Below are 26,287 nucleotides of genomic sequence, written 5' to 3' on the forward strand. Positions count from 1 at the left end.
CGATAGGTAATTTTAAAAAATAGAAATTGTGAAAAATAACGCAAAAAATCCATACGCTCATACGATTCAATGGAACGCAGAGACGCGATTGGGGTCTCCGCGGTGGTAATTTGGCGATTTATTCAAATAAGGTGTTCATAAGTGTTGTTAGAGTCATATCTTCTTCCAAGTAAAATATAAAAATGTATAAGTATTAATTTATTTACTTCTAACAATAAGGTATAGCTGAGGCAGATACACTCTGCCTAGGCTACAAGACATTGCTATGAAGATCATTTCGATGTACACGTAATACCTACCTGTTAAGTTTTTCTGAGTTAAACCTACGTACCTACCTATCTATTCGCCGTTCCCATGGGCGGGCCAGCTGCTGAGGGAAAGGACAGCTGCTCCCTCCTGGAAATCTATTTAATCTTAACCCAGAAGCTGGGTATGACTCCCCCGCCCCCCTCTCCCCAGGTCATAAGCTGGGCATGACTTCCCCCTCGGCCAGAAGTTGGGTATGATTTACCCCCCCTCAGGCCCGAAACTGGGTATGACTTGACCCCTCCCCCTCCCCCCAGGCCAGAAGCTGGGTAAGGCTTGCCCCTCCCCCTAGGCCATAAGCATAAGCTGGATATGACTCCCCTTCGGCCAGAAGCTGGGTATGACACCCCCCCCCCCAGGCCAGAAACTGGGTATGACTTGACCCCCCCTCCCCCCAGGCCAGAAGCTGGATAAGTATCTTTGGCAAAAAACTTAAAATCAATATTAAATTAAAACCCCATAAAACAATAGTCAAATTGGAGTCAATTTCATTAGCAAATTGATACAATTTAATAGTAATAATAAAAATAGAAATAAAATGTAGAAATTAAATAAGTAATAAAAACCACACAGGAAACGGCACAAAGAGTAAAATGTTGCAGTCGTATTATGAGAATACGACTACACAACATTTTAAGTGTAATGTAACCTGCTCACAATTAATCTCACTTGAACAAAATTTTTAAAATTAACATTAGAGGGTATTTCTCATCGCCACGGTTCTCATCGTCACCTTCGTGGCAAATTTTATTTCTAACTTATTTCAACTTTTTGTAAACAAAAATTGTAGCGCTTGATGTGAAGATTGTATTCTCAGTAAATCAGTCAAATAGTGAGTCTCGTTTGGAAGCTTTAACGTTTTGAATTTTTTAATGCCACGAAAGTGATTCTGTACTTCACAGCAATATTTTTTTCAAACTTTACTACTGTAAATGACTCTTAAGTGTTTATAAAACATATATTTTGTCTTATTTTCATAGATAAATAGCAATAACATAATATAAATAGCAATTTTTTTATTTTTAAAGCTTGTACATATTTTAATTTTTACCCTTTTTTATTTAGTTATAGTTTAGTTGAGTAGTTATTTGTTAATATTTAGTGGTATATATGTATAGAATATTGTTTAAATAAATCTTACGTCACTTTTCCTTGTCGATATTAAATAGTTACCTACTTAAATAAAATAAAACTTTACCTTTACAAGATAAAATTTTACCTACAATGTCACCTACTAAGTTACAAGATTCTACGCAATTGGTTTTAAGGGTGACACTGGTGGCATTCTGAATTGCTAAAGAAGCAAAAAAAGGTCAGTACCACAATAAAAAAGAACTCTAACTGATTATCAGTCCCTCAACAAAAACATATTTTTTATTGAGGCCAGATGTTGTACAACTTTTAACTCAAACTTCAGATTAAATTTATCTTACAAACAGATACACAGTCACATATACAGACATACATACAGTCATACAGACAGACAGACAACAAAAATACGAGGCCCTTATTTTTTATTTATGTACTGAACTCTACTTACCACGTATAATTTATTAGTTATTAAAATATTGTAAAAACATAAACACCAGTCACTATATTTTAAAATAAACCAAAGCAAGAAATCACTTTCGTGGCCTAAAATCACCTTTGTGTATAAAACACCACGAAGGTGATGCCACGAAGGTGACGAAAATTTTAGTTTTTTATGAATTATCCTTAAATTTGAATTTAACGGCTCAAGTCGAATACTACACAAATAAGTCTATCATGTTAAGTTTTCAATGGCCTAAGTTTCAATTAAATTGTTTAAATTTTAGAGGTAGAAAATATTGTTCAAGCAAGCGACGGTATGACCATGGATAATCACAAAAAGTTACGTATTTTTTTCGCGGAGCGGCGATCGACCTATCTCACCTCCCCAATGGCCGGAGCGCGACTGACGTTAACCGAATAGAATGATGTGATTGGTTACTGGTGTTCGGTTTAACGGCAATCTTGTATTATTACTCAAAATTTTAGGTACCTAAAATCGTGTGACCAACGTATTTCGCTTTCTCAATTCGAAATAATTATAAGAAGATATTTTTTTGACTATTGTGTGGAAAGTATATTTAATTACGATGATTTTAGTATATGCTACACACAAATTGAATGAAAATTGTGAATGCAGTAACCAAATGTTTCATTGCAACCGAGGGTGTGACACGATGAGAACGCGAAAAATGACCCCGTTTTTTATCGTTTCATGTGATGTTTTCGTATTATTTTTGCTTCTATTACGATACAATTTATTTTGTATGTAGCTAAATAGATATTTTATCATCTGATTTCAAACTTATTGTTCTAACTTATACCGTTTATGAACTATTATTGTGTGACCATCAAATTTTAGTGTAAATGAGAAGCACCCTAGAACAGTAAAAGATCATAAAGTAGACAAAACATTAGATAAACTTGTAAATTAACAAGAAAACATCAAAATAGCAAATTGGAGAAACTTTTCACAGCGAATAAAACATAAGAAAACTAAACAAAAGAAAATAACCCAAACAACTAAATCTTAAACTTTAAACACCATAGTAGAAAATTGAAAACATATATTAAGAAAGGCTCTGGTGACCATGCTAGAGGTAAATAGAAAAAAAAAAAAGAAGCTGGATAAGGCTAGCCCCTTCCCCCAGTCCATAAGCATAAGCTAGGTATGACTCCCCCTCGGCCAGAAGCTGGGTATGACACCCCCCCCAGGCCAGAAACTGGGTATGACTTGACCCCCCCTCCCCCCAGGCCAGAAGCTGGATAAGGCTAGCCCCTTCCCCCAGTCCATAAGCATAAGCTAGGTATGACTCCCCCTCGGCCAGAAGCTGGGTATGACTTCCCCCCAGCCAGAAACTGGCATCATATTATGTATTATTATGTTCAATACAAACAATCATTAAGTTACACTCACCCCAACCGCGTCTCCGCATTGCATCGAATCCTATGAAAATGTGGTTTTTGGACATAGCGATACTTATTTTTCACAATTTTTATTTTTTTAAATTACTGGTCGATAGGTTACTTTATTTTGATGAATAAATGTTATTAAAAGTTTTTTTCTAAAACTGATAGTTTAGCTGGAAAAAAATATTTTCCATCCCAATAGTACGCCGGCTGCGCTCGATTCGGATATAGTGACGTCACGCGGCCCTGCGTACGTTGACTTTTAGCGGCAAAAACGGCCTATGTTAATTACTTAATATCTTCGTAAGTAATGGTCCGATTTGGATAATTCAAAAAGATATATCTTTCTTATGTCTGAAAGATTAACGTAGATACTAGTTTTATTGAATTTTCTACAACAGTACTGATCCTCATTACAATACAAAATGGCGCATCATATCACTTACCAGCGTCCCTACGCGCCTGTCTCTCTTGCCTCTCAGCTTCCTTTGCCTCTCGCTTCAAGCGTCTGGCTTCTCTTCGCTCAAACTTGATCTGGGCAGCTTCCTCGCGCTCCCGTTCCCGCTCTTCTTTCGCCAGCATTCTTGCCTCACGGCGCTCCATTATATCACGCAGTTTAGCAGCGCGCGCCGCCTTCTCGTCGTCATCTAACGTCGATTCATCTACTTCCTCAAGTTCCTCTTCCTCTTCTTCTTCCTAAAGGATTCTTACATTAATAATTATCATCAAACACAGGGCTACTTTGTTAGTGTAATAATACATACCTCTTCTTCGTCCATTATGTTGAAAAACAGCTTGTAATTGTGCACCAAAATATCCAGGAACTCTTCATGACTTTCGAGAATCTTGTTTCGTCTGAAAAGTGAATTAAACATGAAAATTATTTACAAACACAGTGTACTTTTAATGATCTCCAGCTTCTTCTTCTCGTGTCGACAACAAACCTACACAGTGTCAGACCAAAACTCCGCCACATGCGACCATCAATAGCACTGAATTCAGTCATCAACGGGTCATCTCATTCATAAATTTAATTCACAATGTTTGTAAAATATTACAATGTTACCTGCGTACGAATCTGGGATGTCTTTCAACAACAGCAAGTAACTCCATCTTGTCAAGATTTTCCTTGCGGTTATGTAGAGGCTTGTCGCCCCAGGCCGCAATGTTCGCCAGGCCACGTTTGACGTTGTTCTGCGCCGTGAGCACACGCTCTTGCAAAGTGTTGATGGCCGCGTATACTTCTGCCATCCAGTCGGTGACTAAAAGATTCGAGAAAAGTGATAATTCAGCCCGAAGCTTGAGAGACTGCGCAAAGCTTCAATAATACCCTATTGCAGCGGTCAGCAACATGCGGCCCGTGAATGTTTTGTAAATGTTATGAATATCAAACTGCAATACTGCATGCATTAATTAATAAGTAAGCGCGCCTCTAGGGTTAATATCACAAGTGCGACCCGCCTTTAGTTTATTTTGCCGCCTTATGGCCCTTGCTTGCCTGCCAAAAGGGTGCCGACCGCTACCCTATTGTAACTACTCTATAAAATAATACTGAAATCAGACATGAGGTCATACTCATAATACGTAACTACAATTGTCTTAGAGAATACTATCAAGAGTACTTAAATACATACAGCTATATAAAAGATACGGGGATAATAATAATATTCTACTTACAATCATCATTCCACGTTAGTTCTTCTACACCTCGCCCGAGGAGAGTGTCAATAGCAGAGATCTCCTTTTCAATGAGAGCCACCTCCGTTTCATGACTGCCTTCACGGATTGCGTTGTACCACGCGATGGCGCGATTCAGGCGATTCATGTCATACTGCAAGTTAATTTTATGAATATTACTATCAAAATTTATAAAGAAATAATACTATTCTAGAACGAAATGTATATAAATTAACCTGTAATTTTTCATTGCGAGCATACAGCTCCAGACCATCTGGTGGAATACCTTGCTTATCCAAGTACTTCATGTACCGGATCTCACGTAACAACATCACCAACTGTGAGAAAATCAAGACCATTATAATTTATTGTACTTTAGAGGTGTCTCGCTTGTATAATCTGGAAAATGGCTGCTTTTTACCTCAGGACTAAAATTATTCCTAACAAACGGCGGATCTCGATAAATAAGGTTCTTGGCGAGATGAAGCTTGCATATCCCCGGGACAGTCGCGCACCATGCCTTGAACTGGCGGTCTTCCAATTGATTCAAGTATAGCAGCATCTCGTTGTGCTTTTGTTTCATGTACACAGCATACTCTGTCTCTATTATACTGTAACATTAAGTCATTTATAGTGTTTAATACGTAAATCTGATCAATACTGTAGCCTCAAGCTGTGTACTGGTATTAAATTCATTTTCGCAATAAAAATATATAATCTGCTTTGCTGTGGACTGTACTTACGGATCTTCAAAGAGAATGAACTCTTCCATTGGACTCTGAAGTCGTCTACGAAGTTTATAGACCCACCATAAAACGCCACCAATGGGCGGTAGATATGGATCCACCATTGGCCTCTCTGGACCTTTTGTTAGTTTCTACAAAACACATTCAATAATAGAATCTATGACATAGTAAATTTAATTTCTATAACCAAAATACGTACCGCTATCTCCTCGTCAAATATTTCCTTGACACAGTCCAAGTTTGAATGCATAAAATCTAGCAGTTTCACTAGCTTTGGTTTCAACTCGTTCTTGATAACTGGTCGGTGGAATAGGTCGCCTATTATTTGGAAGAACTGAAATATCACATTAAAAGCTATTTTATGGACGATGATTGTATTGAAACAAATTCAAAGATTCAAAACAATGATTCTTACCTTGAAGAAATGTTCCAAATTATGACATTCGTCCAGACCCTGAGAGAACAGGGACGCCAGTCTTCTGTCGATATCCTCAAGGACATCCATATGCCGAGCATAGTCTTTCAAGAAGCTATTATCTTCGGGGTCAGCCGGATCGTACGTTATATTACCAAGTTGTTGATATTTCACAGTGTAGTCATCCAAAACCTAGACATATTGAGTAAATGTAAGAAAACTTGAGAAAATGTTGGTATGGACGACAGCACATCAACCTTGTACTATGGCAACGTAGTTATGATAGGTGCTATTTTGCAACAAAAATTTATGATGTGCTGATAACTGGACATGGTTTTGATATACTTACTTTCATACATTCTGTGCTCAAAGTTTTCCCTCTCAGACCGCAGAACTCAACCTTTTCTAGTTTTAATATCTCAACAGTCGCTTCTAGAATGCTCTCGATCATCGAAAGACGCTTCGTGTACACGTTGTACCTCATGAAAACGCGATCGAAGTCAAAAGACCAGCGTACTGGCATCACACCGGGAGGAAAAAACGTGTGCACTTTATCACGGTTCAATTCATACGTATCACTGTAAAGAGGATTTTATTTAAATAAATTGCAACTTAAAACGTAAGTCATATTGTGTACTTCGGTATAAACCATAAAGTTAATATTCATAAACTCACATGAAGTGTTTCAATATGCCCATTGCTTTTCTCAATTTCATTAAATTTTCGTCAGCATCTCCTTGAAAAATTGACGAGGGGTCGATAGAGTTGGTGCATTGTTGGATTACCAAATTGCATACCTCTCGTAGTAACGCTAGAATGGTGTCATAAAACATGTATTAAAGTAAAAAACATGTATATTCATAGAAAATGTAATTATTTGTATTGTGTGTGCTAGAATTTCATTATGAACTCACGTATAAGTTTCTCCACGCTGCAATAATATCTCGAATTTCCCCACAGAAGACCAATGCAATGAAACATGGGTCTGATAAGGTACTTGGCGTCAGAAAAGTCTGTCCCCTCAAAGGTTTCAAAGTGTAGTTGCAACGGTTTTTGATAGATGTAGATGTCTCTGCATTCCACAATAGCTGAAATTAAAGTTCAATTTTACCAGGGTCATTCCACCGGCCAAGAAAATCACGTGTCCGGGGCCAAAAAGTACCCGAATATCATAATATTTTAGTAACAAATATTTTTATCTAATAGTATAACTTTGGTTCTTGTTGTTAAACCACAGAAATAGTTAATAATAGTTAATTAAGTAATTTAAAAAAAATCGTAAGTCGTCAAAAATTGATTACCACGACGTGTCCGCGCTCCCGATTTCAGAACAAAATTGCTCCTATAAATTAATCCGTTATTATTACCGCTTTCAATGCTTATGTAATCGATTACTGATTAAATAAACATTGATAAATTAAATACGATATAACTATATGACTAAAAGGTTTTGTAAAATAACTATTTGAAGTTGTGTCCAGGCGTTAACCGTGATTACCCCGACACGTCACTAATGTGCGCCTACGCCCCTAGCTACGCAATTTAGAAACGAGCTCTATCCTCCCCCGTGAACCTTTAGTGATGGCCTGCGTGCCAAGGTGATCGGTAATGCAACTCGTCGCAGGATTTCGGAGTTATCGAGATAAGAATATGATTACCCCGACCTTGGTTCAGTGCACGATTGATTTACTCTATCCTGTTTTTTTAGGTTTCTTTACATGGAAAGTTCTTGAGAATGTACAGGAATAATGGTCCATGTAACCGCATTTTTGTGTATTAAAACATATGGGAATCAACTTACAGATTGGGCAGGGCTCAGGATAAACCTTAATTTTTTGACTACCCCGACCTTGATTGGTCGCGACTCGCTGACATTGGTGTCCCGCCGAAAATTATCGATCTATTGAAGGCCATCTACAAGAAATATTCTTGTAAAGTCACTCACGACGGCCTCATCTCCGAAGACATTGAGGTGCATGCGGGCGTCCGGCAAGGCTGCCTGCTTTCGCCGCTTCTCTTTCTGGTAGTCTTGGATGGAGTCATGTGTCGTGCATATCAAAACCAACGGCGTGGAATAGAGTGGGGTATAATCGGAGTCTTAGAAGACTTAGATTATGCCGATGACCTCTGTTTGCTGAGCCACACGCATCACGATATGCAATCCAAAATTGATGACCTACATCGAGAGGCGGGCATCACGGGGCTCAAAATTAACTGCCGGAAGACCCAAGAGATGCGATCTGGAGTGAGGAATTGCACACCATTACGGATTGGTGCAGAGGATGTGGAACGTGTCCACAATTTTACCTACCTCGGGAGCGTCGTGTCAGAGACTGGAGGTACCGAAGAGGACATCACTTCGCGCATTGCCAAGGCTAGAGCCACCTTCGCACAACTTCGCCCCGTATGGCAGTCACGGAAACTGACCCGAAGGGTCAAGATCAAAATTTTCGGGTCCAACGTTAAATCCGTGCTGCTCTATGGGTGTGAAACGTGGAAGGTCACCAAGGTCATCTCGCACCAGCTGCAGGTCTTCGTCAACCGCTGCCTTCGCCGAATTCTCGGCATATACTGGCCTGAGAAAATCTCCAACGTCGAGCTATTGGAACGCTGCCACGAAATTCCGATCGACCAGCAGATCAAGCGCCGCAAGTGGAACTGGATTGGCCACACTCTCCGAAGGGACCCCGATCACATCCCCAAGCAGGCTCTGGATTGGAACCCCCAAGGAAAGCGCAAACGTGGTCGCCCCAAGCAAACTTGGCGGCGCACTGTGGCAGACGAGGCGAAGAAGATCGGCAAGACTTGGAGCGAGATCAAACACTTAGCTCAAGACCGAACGCGATGGAGGACTGTTGTGGACGCCCTCTGCCCCATCTAGGGGACATAGGACCATAAGTCAAGTAAGTCAAGACCTTGATTACCCCGACTTTTGTCACCGAGTAATCAATAATACTGTAATTTTACTAATGAATGATTAGCTAAATAACGTGAAATAAGCAAAATTACCCTTTACTAAAATGAAATCCTATCTCCTATTTATACATAATATTATCCCTCAAAATTGGCAAGACCCCTGGACTCGACCTTATCACCGCTGAAATGCTGTAAGCCGATGTAAACTCCGCCGTTAACGTCCTGACACCTGTCTTCGAAAACATCTGGATGGAAGAGGAACTCCCAGACGACTGGCATAAGGGGCTTCTAATTATTGTGCCGAAAAAAGGGTAAAGCAAGGGTATCAGTACCGGAAGACCCAAGAGATGCGATCTGGAGTGAGGAATTGTGGTGTGGCGTGTAAATAGCCACACCAGGAATAAAAATTGCGGGGAAGAAAGATGATGCGGGGGTCGGCTGGTGACTCCAAACAACTCAAAAATACAGCTGCATAAAACGGAAACCACCAACCTGCGGATCAGGAGACGGAGACCAGGCTTCGAGGGTCGACCCGTCGATATTTCTTGCGGTTTTGATTAATTCAATTTATTCAGCAAATATTCAGCGGATTTTTCACATTGACTTCATTGACAGACGTTCCAAGACAACATAGAGTTTTTTCTTAATTTTCCATAGAGGTTTTTCGCGAAGGTTGGCTCCTGCGAAGGTGCTGGCCCCGAATCCGATAAACAGATTAGTGGGAAACCATCTCATGCAGCTAGATAATTTGAGAGTTGGAGCCACCGAAGAAAAGGAAGAGAAGAAAGTTGGACATAGGCCCAACCATGCTCCCCGCCTTGAAGTTCATTAGGACTTCAATAAAGAAATTATAATAAGAAAAGAAAGAAAAGGGGGAACATGACGTATTATTGCAATTTGCTAAGTATAAACAAAAACTTCAAAATACATCCAGGAAACCGTATAAGAATCAATTCCCTAAAGAAAACAAAATGTATAAAGTCCTCACATCGAAGAGCTTTAAAGTATTTAAATTAATGCATAATAATAATGCGAATATTATTCAAGAAATAAAATTAAAATTATAATTTTAAATTGAAACAAGGCAATAAATGAGTAGTTAATGTAATAAATACATGCGTTATAAGTTGTTATTGTGTAGGTAACGGATATAATTTAGTTACTGGGCGCTTATAGACACCAGTACTGGTTCTAACAGAAGCGACTCTGACCACACCATCGGAACCGGGAAAAACTTCGGTAATTACACCAAGTACCCAATGCAAAGGCGGTACATTATCATTGCCTATTATTACAACCGTACCTAGTTCGATTGAACGTTCAGGTGTGCACCATTTCTGACGAACTTGCAGCGTGTGCAAATATTCGAGGCGCCATTTATTCCAATATGATAAAACAAGCTGGTCTAAAAGTTTCTTGCGGTTGGTTAAAGTTAATTTTTCATCTTTCAGTTCTGTTGAAGGCAAGTAACGCAAAGGAGTGGACATTAAAAAATGTGCTGGTGTCAAGACGTCCGGATGTGGATCAGCTGATATCGCTACAAGCGGTCGAGAATTTAAAATGCATTCAATTTGCACAAGAACTGTTAGAAGTTCTTCATAAGTAAAAAGTTGTTTACCTACAACACGGTACATATGCGTTTTTATACTTTTTATATTCGATTCCCATATACCACCAAAGTGTGGGGCGCGGGGAGGGATCATTTTCCACTCTATGCGATGATCAATTAGCATTCGCTTAATCTCATCTTGAAATTCAGTATTATTTAATACGTTATATATTTCGTCGAGCTGGGCTTTAGCACCGACGAAATTGGTGCCATTATCTGAATACATAACAGATACTGGACCGCGGCGAGATATAAATCTTTTAAAGGCGGAAAGGAACGCATCTGTGCTAAGATTAGAAACTAATTCTATGTGAATAGCTTTCGTAACTAGACAAATAAAAAGACATATGTATGCCTTTTGAGAATGTTGTCCCCTTCGTCTAGTGGGAATGAAGCTAATAGGACCTGCAAAATCAGTACCAGTATGTACGAAAGCTTTAGCATCTTGAATGCGAAATGCGGGTAAATCTGCCATTTTGGGAGATGGATGCTGCGGGTTCAAGCGGAAACAAACATTACACTGTCTACAGCGGGCGCGTATAATAGATCTGGCATTTAATATCCAATAGCGTTGACGAAGAATAGACATGAGCAATCCAGGTCCAGTATGACAATTAGCGGTATGATAATGATCGATAAGAAGTTCAACGACGCGGTCGCGTTTGGGTAGAAGCGCAGGATGTTTGGCTTCATAGGGAAGGTCTGATTTAGACAGTCTTCCTCCAATGCGAATTACACCGTGAGGGTCTAAGAAAAGTGATAAGCCACGGAGATGCTTCGAAGGCAACTCACCAGCCTTTAACAATTCAATTTCTTTGTTGAAATGAACGCTCTGAATGCTTTTGAGTATAAAAATCTCCGACGCATTTCTATTGGCTACGAGCTCATTACTCGGCAACCTTTTTGTGAATTTCAGAATATAATAAAACGTGTTTAGAAGCTTATTCCAGGAATTAAGGTGGTTCGATATTTCATCAATTAAAGAAGGCTCAGAAGGAGCAGCAACAATAAGCGTATTGCTTTTATCTTTAAACTCTGGCAGAGTTTCACTCTCTAATGGAGTAAATATATCGATAGGCCATTCATTGACAGGTCTTTGAAGCCAGACTGGACCATCCCACCATAATGAATGAGAAATCAGCTGAGAAGGTAACATCCCTCTAGATATACAATCACTGGGGTTCTCTTTGCCCGACACGTGATGAAAACAATGAGGCGGTAAATTTTCTTGGATTTTGGCTACTCTGTTACTAACGAAAATAGACCATCTATGAGGAGACGAATGTATCCAAGAAAGTGCTATCGTGGAGTCAGAAAAAGCATAGATTCCTACAATTGGAATGCGCTCGGATATTCTCTCTCGGACTACTCGCACAAGTTTCGAAAGAAGTAAAGCAGCGACGAGTTCCAAGCGTGCTAGCGTTTGGATTTTACTTGGTGAGACTTTAGATTTAGCACATAGAAGCCTGACAACAATATTACCTGCAGGGTCAGTTATGTGTAAATAAATACAGGAACCATAGCCATTGAGACTAGCATCGCAGAAAGCAACAATGTTTACTGCGCAATTCAAGTTAACACCTATATGACGCGGAATACTCATGGTCGAAAGAGCGGGCAAATCTAATAGAAAAGCAGCAAAACGATTTTGAATGGATTCCGGAGGCACTTCATCCCAGTCTATCTTGCTTAACCAAAGTTCCTTAACCAAAATCTTGGCAAACAGGACGACGGGAGCAACTAAGCCGAGAACGTCAAATAAGCGAGCAACCAGAGAAAGAATACTGCGTTTTGTACATTTACTGTCGACTGCGACAGTAGTGAAGGAAAAATTGTCATCAGCAGGTTCCCAGGACAATCCCAGTATTTTAAAATTATTATTACCTGTATCAGAGAAACTGACAGGTGAGCGGTGTGAGTCTGGAAGAGCCTCAAGCAGTGCGGGAGAATTACTTGTCCATTTGATAAGATCAAAGGACCCTAACTTGAACAAATCAATTAAATCGCGGGATAAATTAATTGCGGTCGGTACATCGGGTAACGAATAGACAAAGTCGTCCATGAAAAATTGAGTATTTACTACTTTAGCAGCATCAGGGAAGCGGTCGCTACGGTCGTGCGCTAACTTGCGTATCGTACGCATAGCTATATAAGGACTTGGTTTGAGTCCAAAGGGTAGACTACTAAATTGATAAGTGCGTATAGGTTCTTGAGGATCGAAACGGAAGAGAATTTTCAAATATTTGCGATGGTGTTCATTCACACTTACGCGAAGAAACATTTGTTTTACATCAGCAGTTACTGCAACAGGAAATATTCTGAAGTCTATTAGCAGTAAGAATAGGTCGGACTGTAAGTTCGGCCCAACGTAAAAAATATCGTTAAGTGACAAACCAGATTGAGTTTTACAGCTGGCGTCCAACACGGCGCGAGCGCTGTCCTTTCCAGCTTTAAATACAGCGTGGTGCGGAATGTAGTAACCCTCATCTGAGTCTGCCTCGGGGGCTTCAGATAAATAACCTTGTTGAATATATTCATTTATGGTTTTATTATAGTTTTGACGTAAGCCATCCACTTTGTCAAACTTTCGTTCAAGCATTTGAAAACGTCTATAAGCTACGGAACGGGAATCTCCCAATACAGATGGGTCTTTACAGAACGGTAAGTCGACACTAAAGTGTTTATCCTGGTAAATCACCGAGGAGGTAAAAATATTTTCGCATTCTGCCTCATCTGGGCTAAGAAAGCTTTTAGGAGGAACCTCTTCTAATTCAAAGAATTTATGTAAACTTGATTATATTTCCGTGTGCGGAAGTGCGGTAAAAAATGCAATTGAGTGCGTCGGCAATTGACTAGAGCGAGCCGGTACGTCACCCATAAGCACATAGCCAAAACTAGTAAGTATAGCGGTAGGCGCGCGTGAACCTGATTCCACCTTATTCCCCAAATAAATATAAGGGAATAATTGAACACCCAATACTACATCAATTTCACTAGGAATGTTCCAGGATAAATCAGCAAGCGGTAAGTTATTGAGGTAAGTCGTATCCTCTGTTATATCAACATAATTCGCGGGAAGACGATCTGTGATGCAGTCGATCACAAGAGCGTAAATATGATATTTATTATTCGGATCAGTACGAGATTCGATATCAAAATAAGTAAAACCATGAACAGGTCTCGAAGACTTGCCAACGCCTTGCAGGTAAGAGTCATGCAATTTATTAACGGGCAAGTTCAATTTATTACAACAATCTAAAGTTATCAAATGATTTTGTGAACCATTGTCTATCAAACAGCGTACAATCTGTTTATTTTTATTAGCGCGGTGCGATGCAAATACTTGAGCGGTGGATAATAATATGGTAGAACTCGGTCTCACCTCCGAAGTGAGAGTAATAGAAGTATCATTCATCAATCGTTGAGTTGGAGTAGTACTACTGCACTTCTCTGTGCACTGTGGCGCGGAGTTTACGGCTGACATTGTTTGTGACGCGGCAGAGGTAGCGGGCGAATATTTTCGCGGTGCGGGCACGTCAAAATGAAGTAGCGAATGATGTCGCTTGCCACAGTTATTGCAAGTGTGTTGTGAATTGCATTTACTTGCAGTATGAGAAACACTAAGACAGTTAACGCAACCGCCCTTAAATTTTATAAATTCGAAGCGTTTTTGCGGGTTAAAATTGTCTCGAAATTGAGAACAAGAATACAACCTATGGTCAGCTTTGCATAGAATACACTGACTGGTCGTTTGAGTTCGCGGGTGCGGATTGTTACTAGAAACGAAAGATTTATAAGTATTATTATTTTGCGGCGCGTCCCGATTATTATTATAATAATTATTTTTACGGGGCTCAGAGGCAGCGGTAGTGTTGGAACTACTATTATTGCGAGTTCTCTCTAATATTTTAACGCGGTCTTGAATAAAAGATATGAACTGATCACACGTAGGTATTTCTTTATCACCTACAGAAATCTCGAAACTCTGAAGCGTTTGAGAATCAATTTTCCTCAAACTACATTGCAAAATAATAAAATCTGCTAAGTTTTCAATATCTAATTGTTTGAGAGCTGCAATAGATGAAGATAACTTCTCAACAAATGGATTAAGACTCGCAGCGGTACCTACACATGTTTTAATGTCCAGGATGTTATTGACGTAGTGAACACCTAGACTACGCTTATCTTGGTACTTTTTGACGAGACTATCCCACAAGATATTATAAGTATCGCCGGTAGGAACGATACCTGCGGTCATTTTTAGGGCGCTGTGTGTCAATTTACTCATCAAATATTGCACACGTTGTGAATCCGTCAGCTGTTTATTAGAATGTACGTTAGTGCGGAAGATTTCATAGAAAATAGGCCAATTTTCAGCCTTGCCGTCGAACGAAGGCAGTTCGATTGGTGGCAGTTTAATACGAAAGGAACCATTTTGCGTATTAGTAGAAGGCGACGTCAATAACAACTTATTGCGCGCGTATTTAACGCTTGAATATAAATCTTCAAACGCGCTGAGCGAATTATAAGTAACGGTAAAATTGGGGTTAATTTCAAGTTGAATTTCGTTTATTTCATCTAGTATCTGTTCAAACTTTTCATGTAATTCAGAAATGCTTTCTGATTCCTCTAAAAACTTCTGATTCAATCTTGAATCAAAATTGGAAATATTCTTCGATGAATTGAATAAAGTATTTATTCTTTCGAATATTGATTCTTTTTTGGAAAGCAATAATTTTAATTTCGAATTTAATTTCGTATTTGCCATGATGACAAAACAGCAAAATACTATGAAAAGTTTTTGAAAATAAACAAATTGCAAAAAAATATGGCCGGCGGTGTATGAACGTCACGTTATTTGAAACGAAAATAAATTTAAATTATGCGGGTTAAATATTTGAAAAATAAATAAGCTGGAATAGCCAGGTTCGAAAGGACCAACAAATGGTGTGGCGTGTAAATAGCCACACCAGGAATAAAAATTGCGGGGAAGAAAGATGATGCGGGGGTCGGCTGGTGACTCCAAACAACTCAAAAATACAGCTGCATAAAACGGAAACCACCAACCTGCGGATCAGGAGACGGAGACCAGGCTTCGAGGGTCGACCCGTCGATATTTCTTGCGGTTTTGATTAATTCAATTTATTCAGCAAATATTCAGCGGATTTTTCACATTGACTTCATTGACAGACGTTCCAAGACAACATAGAGTTTTTTCTTAATTTTCCATAGAGGTTTTTCGCGAAGGTTGGCTCCTGCGAAGGTGCTGGCCCCGAATCCGATAAACAGATTAGTGGGAAACCATCTCATGCAGCTAGATAATTTGAGAGTTGGAGCCACCGAAGAAAAGGAAGAGAAGAAAGTTGGACATAGGCCCAACCAAATTGCACACCGTTGGTGCAGAGGATGTCCAACGAGTCCACAATTTCACTTACCTCGGGAGCATCGTTTCAGAGCTTGGAGGTACCGAAGAGGACATCACTTCGCGCATTGCCAAGGCCAGAGCTACCTTCGCACAACTTCGAGCCGTATGGCAGTCACGGAAATTGACCCAAGCAAGATCAAAATATTCGGGTCCAACGTCAAACCAGTTCTGCTCTATGGGCGTGAAACGTGGAAGGTCACAAAGGTTATCTCGCACCAGCTGCAGATCTTCTTCAGCCGCTGTCTTCGCCGAATTCTCCAAAATCTTCAAACAACGAATTTTTGGAACGCTGCCACGAAATACCGATCTTTCAGCAGAATAAACGCTGCAAGTGGAACTGGATAGGCCACACTCTCCGAAGGGATCTCGATCACATCCCCAAGCAGGCTCTAGATTGGAACCCCCAGGGAAAATGCAAACGTGGTCGCGCCAAAAAAACATAGCGGCGCACTGTTAAGATTTGGAGCGAGATCAAACACGAAACTCTAGACCGAATGCGATGGAGGACTGTTGCGGACGCCTTCTGTCCCATATAGGAGACATAGGACATTGAGTCACTAATATTATATGTATAATGTATATGTATGTTTTTTACTCTTTTACGCAACAACTGCTTAACAGATTTTGTTGAAACTTTACAATATTGTCGTTTATACATCAAAATAACAAATGGCTAGTTATAATAACATTTATTTTACCATAACTTAAAAAAAAACCTTAGAAAATAAAATATTTTGTTTTATTTTTGATTACTCTGACTCCCAACTTTGATTACCCCGACCATGAAAATTTTGATGTCGCATAACTTTTTATTCCTGCTTGCTACAGATGGGCCAATATAAAAAATATGCTCGTAATAATGTCTATTTTGAAATGTTTTACCTAAACTTACTCTAAATTCAAAAATAAAAAAGGTCGGGGTAATCAACAAAATAATCCAGATCCGGAGAATGACCGACCATCATCATCATAATATTCACCCTCTACTTATACGAAGATTCTACTGTTAGATACTAGACTCGATCCATAAAATTCCTCAGCAAGCGACGCCATAGAGTTAATTTATAAAGGACCAGCACTGTATGTCATCAACTTTACACCGAGTACTTATATCCGAAGAAATGAAACGGTATCGAAAAACGATCAAGCTGAGCAAAACACTTACAACACGTCTCTCTCTTCTGTACGGGTGCCCTCTCAGACGCATAACATTTTTCATCATAATTTAGTTTGGCATAACAGTATTTGCATAAAGATTTTTCGCATAAACTTTGATATGCATAGTATTCTAAATGCATAATGGTTTCTTAGGCATAATAATAACTTTCTCTAATTTTCAATACCATAATTTAAACAATCATAAATGTAAAGAACATAATTTTTATATACATAAAGTATGTTTTTAATAAAATACTATAAACATAATTTAATTATTTATAACATTTAAAGTCATAAATATTGTCTATAAGAGCAACCAACATTGAAGAGTAAATAATTATGTATTTGTGATGTTGCGAACGATCCTCCTTCCATCTTTATACTCTTTCGGCCTATAGATTTGCAAAAACTAAATTCTCTGTATCATTGTCATTTTTGTTCTTAATTTTTGACCTGTCTCTTAGAAAACTTAAGCTCGTGAAAATACATTCTGTTTGATCTCGAATCCCTCTTATCTATTACTAGCTTTCCGCCCGCGGCTTCGCCCGCGTGGAATTTTGTCTGTCACAGAAAAACTTTATCGCGCGCGTCCCTGTTTCAAAAACCGGGATAAAAACTATCCTATGTTCTTTCCCGGGACTCAAACTATCTCTATGCCAAATTTCATCAAAATCGGTTGCGAGGTTTAAGCGGGAAAGCGTAACAGACAGACAGACAGACAGACAGACAGACAGACAGACAGACAGACAGACAGAGTTACTTTCGCATTTATAATATTAGTTGGGATTGGGATAACGCACATATTATACAGTCCACATTTCTTTTACAACATTAAGCTTGCCTGGTCTGAAATTATGTTGATCCCGACTGGCCGTGGTCTCTTCCACGTGGTACTAGTCTGCCCTATACTAGAGTGTAATTTAAAAGCCGGAGGCGCGGAGGGAGTGCGGTCCTCGCTCGCTGTAACATATATCCGGCAGCCGTGCGAGCTGGAGCGGCTGAGGCTGGTCGCCTAAGGCGACCAGCAAGCCGAAGCTGCGGAAGTGAGCATGGCATGCCGGGTATATGTTACGCCAGAGCGGAAGGACCGCACTTCCCGCAGCGCCGGAGATAAGGCAATCCTAATGCTTGCTTGCATGCTTGCTTGCTTGCTTGCTTGCTTGCTTGCATGCGTGCTTCCTTGCTGCTTGCTTGCATGCTTGCTTGCTGCTTGCTTGCATGCTTGCGTGCTTGCGTGCTTGCTGCTTGATTGCATGCTTGCTGCTTGCTTGCATGCTTGCTTGCTGCTTGCTTGCAGGCTTGCTTGTTTGCATCCTTGCTTGCATGCATGCTTACATGCTTCCTTGCAGCTTGCTTGCATGCTTTCTGTTTGATTGCATGCTTGCTGCTTGCTTGCATGCTTGTCTATTTATATTTGTTAACTTATATTTTATATGTATAACATTTTTATATTTCATATTTGTTAAAATTATGGTATTTTGTATATTATGAATGGTAATATTTATGGCATTGGTTCAGATGCCAATAAATGTTATGCCTAGAAATCGTTATTAAAAAAACAAGAATACAGAAAAAATATATACTAAAATATTATTATAATAAAAGTGGTTATGGCAAAAAAAATATGCATTATGATTTATTCTGTATGAACGTTATGCGAAATGATGAGTATGCCAAAAAACTTTATGCACTCTTAAATTATGACAATATTTTTTATGCAACCGAATATGGACCCCTTCTGTACTAGTTACCCCTTACCAGGCACGAAGTTAGTGAGCATAATCTTGAAGCAAGCAAGGTAAAGTACGGCCAACTAGCAGCGATACAAAAGGTCGATTCGACTGTCGAATTGACAATTTATTCTGTCTCTTCTCATCTTGTGTAGTTGTCGTAATGTCTCGTTCTCCCGCCAAAATATGTCAAAGTTAGACGGGTTCGTCAACATTCGGACATCCATTTTAGTATAAATAGTTGTTGCAATGAAGAATGTTCACTAATTTTGTTTTTTAGCTTTCTGTATTCTCTGTTAAAAATAAAAAATACACGTGAAAGAATTATTTCGATACGTCAATTAGTTTCCAAGATATTGAATTTTAAAAGTGCGGGCGGCGGCCGGCCCGCCATTTTATGCGCGTGACGTCATATTACAACGACTGGCTCATATTTGTATGGGTGGAATCTTGCAAACTGAATTAAGACCCACTTCCAGGCAACCGATTAAGCTGAAATTTCGCAAACACATGTGATTTGGATGACCATGCAATATTATGATGACATGGAGCTGATCTGATGATGGAGCTGGAAGGTGGCCATAGGAACTCTATAATCAAACGACTTAAATGCATCGAGTTTGGGCTCGTTCGTATTGTATTGATGAGTATTTTAATTCTATATAGTAATCGGGGTCTAATGATGGAGCTGGAAGGTAATTCGCAATAAAACGACACAATCGCATCAAGTTTGGGTTTGGTTCAATTTTAATTTCTGTGATGGGTCTGGGTGTTAATATGTATAATAAGTTTGTATTTACAAAAAAAAATTATTTAAGTATGTTTATATCCGTTTTCTAGTGAGCGGACGCTGTGAATGTACGTCACACGGGGTCACGTGACCGTCGGCGGGACTCAATATTTAAGCGAACTTTGAATGCCTATAAAATCATAACTACTGGGTATTTTTGAATGAAATAAAAACTAATGTATTTGTAAATGTAAAAGCTTAACTATAACATAGGTTTCAAGTGATTTTGCGTACCTAGTAACATTCTCAATTCACGAGGTCGAATCTGTTACTTGTCGATTCTTATTTTATTATTCCGATTAAATATTTAAGTCTCTATGAAAAAGGGGTAGGCCTGTTGCCATACACCGGGCACATTGTGAGGCAGAAATGTTATTATTATTCTTGTTATTTAATTTAAATCTACATTATACAATAATTCAAATTATAACAAAAACAAAATTCGATAAAACATCAATTTTTATGGTTTGACAGATATTTTTTTAAACTATATTGTCTACAAAAATATGTAATCTAACTATTAAAAAGTTATGCACCCCTGCTATTCCAAATGACCATGACATTGGGTTTGTTTACATTTGGTATCGCTTCTCGTTGGCCGTAGGTACTTTAGACGCTGTATCCCAAGTATATCAAGTATACTATAGTGCGTCATATGTGCTTGACGGGCGGATCACACAGCTGCGAGTATAGTTATACCTAGAATGCCCACATGATAATATCCTTATCCTGAAAAAGTTGAAACTAATCAACCCCTTACCAGCCACGACATTAGTCAACATGGTCTTGAAGCAAGCAAGGTAGACGCTGCGAGTATCTTCCAAATAATGCGCCATACGTTTGACGCGCGGGTCGCGCAGCTGTGAGTATATGCCTTCTAAATTGCGCAGGCGGTGCACGTAGAAGTCTATGTCCATGATCGGCAAGGGAAACTTGGTTTTCTTGAATGCTGAAAACAGGGAAAATTTTGTTAATTTGCATTCAAAATGTGTGTGGTGAAAAATCATCATCGTCATCATTTCAGCTACAGGACGTGCACTGCTTAACATAGGCCTCCCCCAATGATTTCTACAATGCCCGGTTGGTAGCGGCCCGCATCAGCGCCTGCGTACTACCTTTATGAGGTCGTCGGTCGGAAAAATCAAGTTGACTAAAATAAGGTTAATTTTTTGGAAATAGACTTTGGAGCGCTTCACAAGATAAAATATCAAAAATATATTTTTACCGATATAAGAATCCTCTTGAAGTAAGTCGTGTACTTGTTGGGCCCATTTAATAATAGCGCCTTCTATATTCGTCTTCAAATACAAGTCAACGTCTTCTCCATCACTAGAATTATTTTTTGAGATATTAAAATTACACACTGCACTATAATACATGCTCACTTTAGGCACCTAAACTAAGTTTAACATGTAAGTACCTTTCTCTCAATCGAGATTCAGCATGGTAAATGTTTTCTACTCCTGCAGGCATCGGCAACATAACTTGGCTAGACATTTCACCTTTGAGCTAGAAACAAAAAATAAAGAGTAAAGAGTAAAAAAATAAATAAATAAATAAAAAATCGTTTATTGCTTGCTTTAAAAAAAAAAAGAGTAGGTATTTTACTTACTTTCAAGGAAAATAGGATATGGTTACCAACGATTGGTAAAGCAGAGTAGGACCACACACTTCTTCCAGTAGTGGCGATATGGATAGTGGTAGAGGCGACTAAGGCGCAAATACGTGAACATGAGGCCACCCCAACCCGTCTTGCTAGCGTGAGGAGTTTAGGCCAAAACCTCAATTTGCCTTGGTACAATAGAGGAGGTTGTGCTCCAACAGTAAGGTCCGGTTTCTACCAAAGCGAAGCGGAGTGGAGAAGAGTTTTGAAGATAACCAATCAGATTTTATTATTTCCACATCTCCTTTCCGCTGCCAAATTCTATGGAAAAGATCCGCCAGATTCATTTCTTTTCTTCTCCGCTCCACTGTGCCATGGTGGAAACCGGGCCTAAAGAGCAAAATATGATCTCAGGGTGAAGTTTTAAGGTCTATTTCTAAATGAAGTTGGACCTGGTGCATCAAGTTCCTGAGCTCGTTGATGTGGCGCTGCATGTCGTTGCGGACGATCTTGGGCCAGCCGCGCTGGTTCTCCGGGTTGCACAGCAGCGGGCCTATCACCTCGTCGGCCATCAGGCTGATGTCCATCAGCACGTTGCCGGATAACTCGCCGATCGTGGTGATCTGATACAGAACTGTTACGTTAGAAGAGTGGATACGCAATAAAGATTAAAACTGTTGCAAGATCGCTCTGTCTCTATTATAAAAATTAATGTTGCTAAGCGCAAAACTCGAGAACGTCGGGACCTATTGGTTTTTTTTTTCATAAATGTTCCTTAAAGCCCACGGAAATGTCCAAGTTAATCCTGGACAAAAGCCTACAATATATTTTATTATATTACTACGCGTAGTTGCGCAGCGTTTCATTCACGGTGACTACGACACGTAGCTACGGCAGCTACGGTCTGAGCTGCCGTAGCTACATGTCGCACGCTACGTCGTAGCGTACCTACATTTTGTGCTACATGACCAATCGCGTAGTATGCTACAACGTAGCGTAACACGTAGCGAAGTAGCATAGCTACAGCTCATAACACGCGCAGCGACATCGTAGCGTGCGTGACACGTAGCCAACATGGCGCTGTAGCATAGCTCGTAGTAACCTAGTATTTGGACGGATAATAGGAGTTATATTTATTTTCAAAACTACAATATGAAAAATCGACACTTAGTCCAGTCAATAAAGCATTATAGATGGAAATCCTTGGAACACAATTTTTGACTTCGGGACTTTATTTAGACTAGTTAGGAGGTGAACCTAGCAAAAGTCCCTGCCCTTAGCCCTTGAGCCGGCGGGGAGAGGGGGGTTTAAAGGTGCCACTTTTCGGTTTTTCGCTTAATCCTCGGAAACTATGCGTCCTAGTGACATGACTACTATGAACCAAAAAAAGCTTATTCAATTTGCTACAGGTGAGATAGTCAAGTTTTTCTATATCTTGTATAGTTTTCGCGGCATCTGCTCTAGAAGGTCTGTAATATTGGAAATTTGATTTTTGTCTTACATGTTTCCATCAGGAGAAAATCGACTAAATCAACATTGAGCTAATAATCTAGACATGCGGGAGCATGTTAAGCCTAGTTCCAGGGAGGGGACTGCACCGTGCGTATATTTAGACGAACCAATTGGAGCCACTTTTGACTCCTCATCACTCAAAAAGTACTGTGCATTAACACTTCAAATTTGGCTCATGTATTGAGACTTGCAAGATAAACATCAGCTTCAAATTTCATAAATATACCTCAAACGGTTCTTTAGGTATTGACGTCTAAAAATCTACATGGCTGACCTATAAGACCAAATTCTAACCACTTCCAGATGACCTTGAAGGTTCAAATTTGGCATCCAGATAGGTAGTTGTGTAAATACAAAGGAACAAATAAAAAACCAGTAAATTTTAACATTTCACAGGTGATAGATAGATTTTAGTGTCCTAAATGTCGATTTTTGAACGTCAATACCTAAATAACCGTTTGAGGTATATTTTTGAAATTTGAAGCTCATGTTTATCTTGCAAGTCCCAACACATGAGCCTAATTTGAAGTGTTAATGCACAGTGCTTTTTGAGTGATGAGGAGTCAAAAGTGGCTCCAATTAGTTCGTCTAAATATACGCACGATGCAGTCCCCTCCCTGGAACTAGGCTTAACATGCTCCCGCATGTCTATAATATTTGCTTAATGTTGATTTAGTCGATTTTCTCCTGATGGGAACATGTAAGACAACAATAAAATTTCCAATATTACAGACTTTCTAAAGCAGATGGCGCGAAAACTATACAAGATATAGAAAAACTTGACTGTCTCACTTGTAGCAAATTGAATAAGCTATTTTTGGTTCATAGTAGCCATGTCACTAGGACGCATAGTTTCCGAGGATTAAGCGAAAAACCAAAAAGTGGTACCTTAAAACCCCCCTCTCCCCGCCGGCTTAAGGGCTAAGGGCGGGGACTTTTACTATGTTCACCTCCTAACTAGTCTAAATAAAGTCCCGAGGTCAGAAATTGTGTTCCAGGGATTTCTCTCTACACCGTCGTTAAAGCATTCATTGACTGGACTAACTACCTTTCTGTGAGTAAGGTTCCTATGTCAGTCACTATCTATTTACACTACTTACCGTACGAAAATTAGCTTGAGTAATCTTCTCATCAGAATTCCGCAGGAAATAGATCATTTTCCCCCTGCTGATGGGGGGGAAACTGGTAGCGCATGTCAGCAGGCCTGCCGTGTTCATGCGGAACACTATAATGTCGTACTTCGGTAGGTCGAAGTATCGGAATAGAACGTGCTGTGGGAATAATAGACTTATATGAACAAAGTGTTTCTTTGGAGGGAAATAAGCGACTTTTAGCAGTAATTGCCGATAGTAAATAATATTTATGATTACCCAGCGACCTATAGAGATGCTGACGAAAACTAATAGAACATAACTAGATAGGACAAAAATCAAACAAACTACTTATAGAAAATGGCAGCGGGCCAGCTACATTAAATTTTAAAACCGTTAAGTTTCTTTAGTCCTAAACAACGTAATTAAGAAACTGAAGAACCAAAAATGGTGAAGATATTTGGGACTTACTCTTTCGTCTCCTGTAATAAACTTTGTCCATTTCTCAACTTTTTGCTTTAGTGCTTTGAGAATATATTCGCTCATGAACTCCAAACGAGTATCAACATCTTCTTTCTAAATAAATAAGTTAATGTTGTAAAAAAACTTAGCAACATTAAATTTACCTTAGTAATGATGTGAACGAGGAAAATTTATGTTCTTCATCATTAATAGGTACTTACATCACCCATGATTTATTCTCAATCCAATCAGTAAGAATAACAATGGTAGATATCAATTTATGATGATTGATCAATATTTGATATTATTATAACCATTTTATTCCAGATAAAATTCACTTTGACTTGAACTGTAACGAAAATTACCTATTTTGTTTATATTTTCATTTACAGTGTAACTATGGACACCGCCAAAGTTTATTCAATTTTGAATTTAGAACCCATAACTTTTTTTTAATTTATACGACTGTTTAGACGATGATCAGTATTAACATACAGCTTTTGTTTGCAATTACACCTTCCTTCAATATGAAATAGTCCGTACGATCTTAAGACGCCTTTTCCTATACACATAGCTGCCTTAAAAAAAGAAAATAGCAGGGTTGCCTGTAAAGTAAGATTTCCTCACAATAAAGAAAAAAGGACAATAATTGAATTATTAAAGACTACGTTAATTAATTATGTTTTTATAGCCTGACCAGGAACATAAAAACCCTGGCATAGAGGCGCGTCATTTGCATTTGATAGTGCAACACTGAGTACAGTCGTACCTGTGTTAAATTAATAGGCTAACTTTATGTATCAGGATTCAGGATTACGGGCTAATTTGATATTTTCCTAAATTAACGAAAAAATATTATTATAGGTAACCTGGTTTAAATAAATTAAATGAAACCATCAATCGAGCTAGTAGGATTTATTTTATTATTCATCAATAATCAAATTCAGAACTTGAATATTCAACTGCAATGTTTGCTCATGAACATTTCAAACTCGGTACTTCTTTCCCAATTCCATAAAATTCAACACTTAGAAAGTGACAAAAAATTTTAAAATAGGTAGTTGAAACAAACCACAACTAATTTTCATAGTGGACTGTACTATGCGATAAACATGTCAGTCAATTAGACAACCTTTGTCGGAAACATTATTCAATTAAAATATTATCCGAACCCTTACTATTTCTCTTCGACAAATACTTTAACACATTGTGAACCACTTTTCTTTCACGACTATAAAAAGATTTTAGCAATTTAAGTCACAAAATCAATTGCGCACATTTAAAATAAAGTTTGTTTACACTTTGACAGCAATAGACTGACATGCAAGGTGACATTGTCAATGAAGTTTTCAGTTACTGTTGCCATTAAAAGAAATTAGTACCATTAGTTTTCCGCAACATGGCGAGGGTTTTTATGTTCCTGGTCAGGCTATAAAAACATAATTAATTAACGTAGTCTTTAATAATTCAATTATTGTCCTTTTCTACGCGGCAACTTGTGTCCAAAATACTTCCCCTCCCGCGCCCCTCTACCCCCTTTAGTGTTACTAGCGCCGTGTGACACCCCCATTTTTGGGGTAAAATTATGTAATTTTTTAAAGAGATGTTAAACAAGTAAAAAATAAGTAAGTGAAATAAGTACAAACGGCCACAGTGTTAACTATCCATTTCCGTTTTTGCTCTCGCTCTCATCAAATGGTGATTCTTTGCGATAGAACGAGACGACATGACTGGCCATAGGTATAGATAGTACCTACCTACCTATGAATTTAATTTTTACTCCGAAGTAACTAAGTGTAGATGATTATTTATTTCTATTAAATAGTGTAATATACTACATGTAGGTATAATATGTTATTTAAAAGTCAATTACAAAAGTCGATTATAAATTTTAGAATGCCAAGTAA

General features: G+C 38.9%; 2 protein-coding genes across 2 annotated transcripts in view; both read right to left on the bottom strand.

The window, feature by feature from the left end:
* Positions 1-4,098, bottom strand: part of LOC135080658 (dynein beta chain, ciliary-like) — a 33,715-nt gene extending 29,617 nt beyond the window's left edge. Inside the window, exons 1-2 of the mRNA XM_063975350.1 lie at positions 4,011-4,098; positions 3,693-3,942 (exon numbers count right to left, since the gene is read on the bottom strand). Coding sequence (XP_063831420.1) covers positions 3,693-3,942; positions 4,011-4,025 — 265 coding nt within the window. The 5' untranslated portion in view covers positions 4,026-4,098. The remainder of the gene's footprint in view (positions 1-3,692; positions 3,943-4,010) is intronic.
* A 210-nt stretch (positions 4,099-4,308) lies between these two features.
* On the bottom strand, positions 4,309-24,746 carry LOC135080881 (dynein beta chain, ciliary-like). Its single transcript, XM_063975610.1, has 17 exons — positions 24,602-24,746; positions 24,390-24,494; positions 23,928-24,098; positions 21,768-21,938; positions 21,133-21,221; positions 20,938-21,041; positions 20,473-20,661; positions 6,999-7,172; positions 6,760-6,895; positions 6,434-6,662; positions 6,085-6,276; positions 5,869-6,003; positions 5,667-5,800; positions 5,345-5,534; positions 5,160-5,261; positions 4,924-5,077; positions 4,309-4,508 (listed from the first exon to the last, which is right to left on the bottom strand). The coding sequence occupies exons 1-17, from the start codon at positions 24,608-24,610 to the stop codon at positions 4,309-4,311; spliced, it is 2,484 nt and encodes an 827-aa protein (XP_063831680.1). The 5' UTR covers positions 24,611-24,746.
* Between the last annotated feature and the right edge of the window lie 1,541 nt (positions 24,747-26,287).

This window comes from Ostrinia nubilalis, chromosome 18 (genome assembly GCF_963855985.1).
Source record: "Ostrinia nubilalis chromosome 18, ilOstNubi1.1, whole genome shotgun sequence".
Taxonomy (NCBI): Eukaryota; Metazoa; Arthropoda; class Insecta; order Lepidoptera; family Crambidae; genus Ostrinia; species Ostrinia nubilalis.

Coding starts and splice junctions, on each gene's coding strand:
- LOC135080881 (XM_063975610.1), bottom strand. Junction 6,896..6,998: donor CAGCGTGGAGAAACTTATAC/GTGAGTTCATAA, acceptor ACACCATTCTAG/CGTTACTACGAGAGGTATGC. Junction 5,801..5,868: donor TATTTGACGAGGAGATAGCG/GTACGTATTTTG, acceptor TGTGTTTTGTAG/AAACTAACAAAAGGTCCAGA.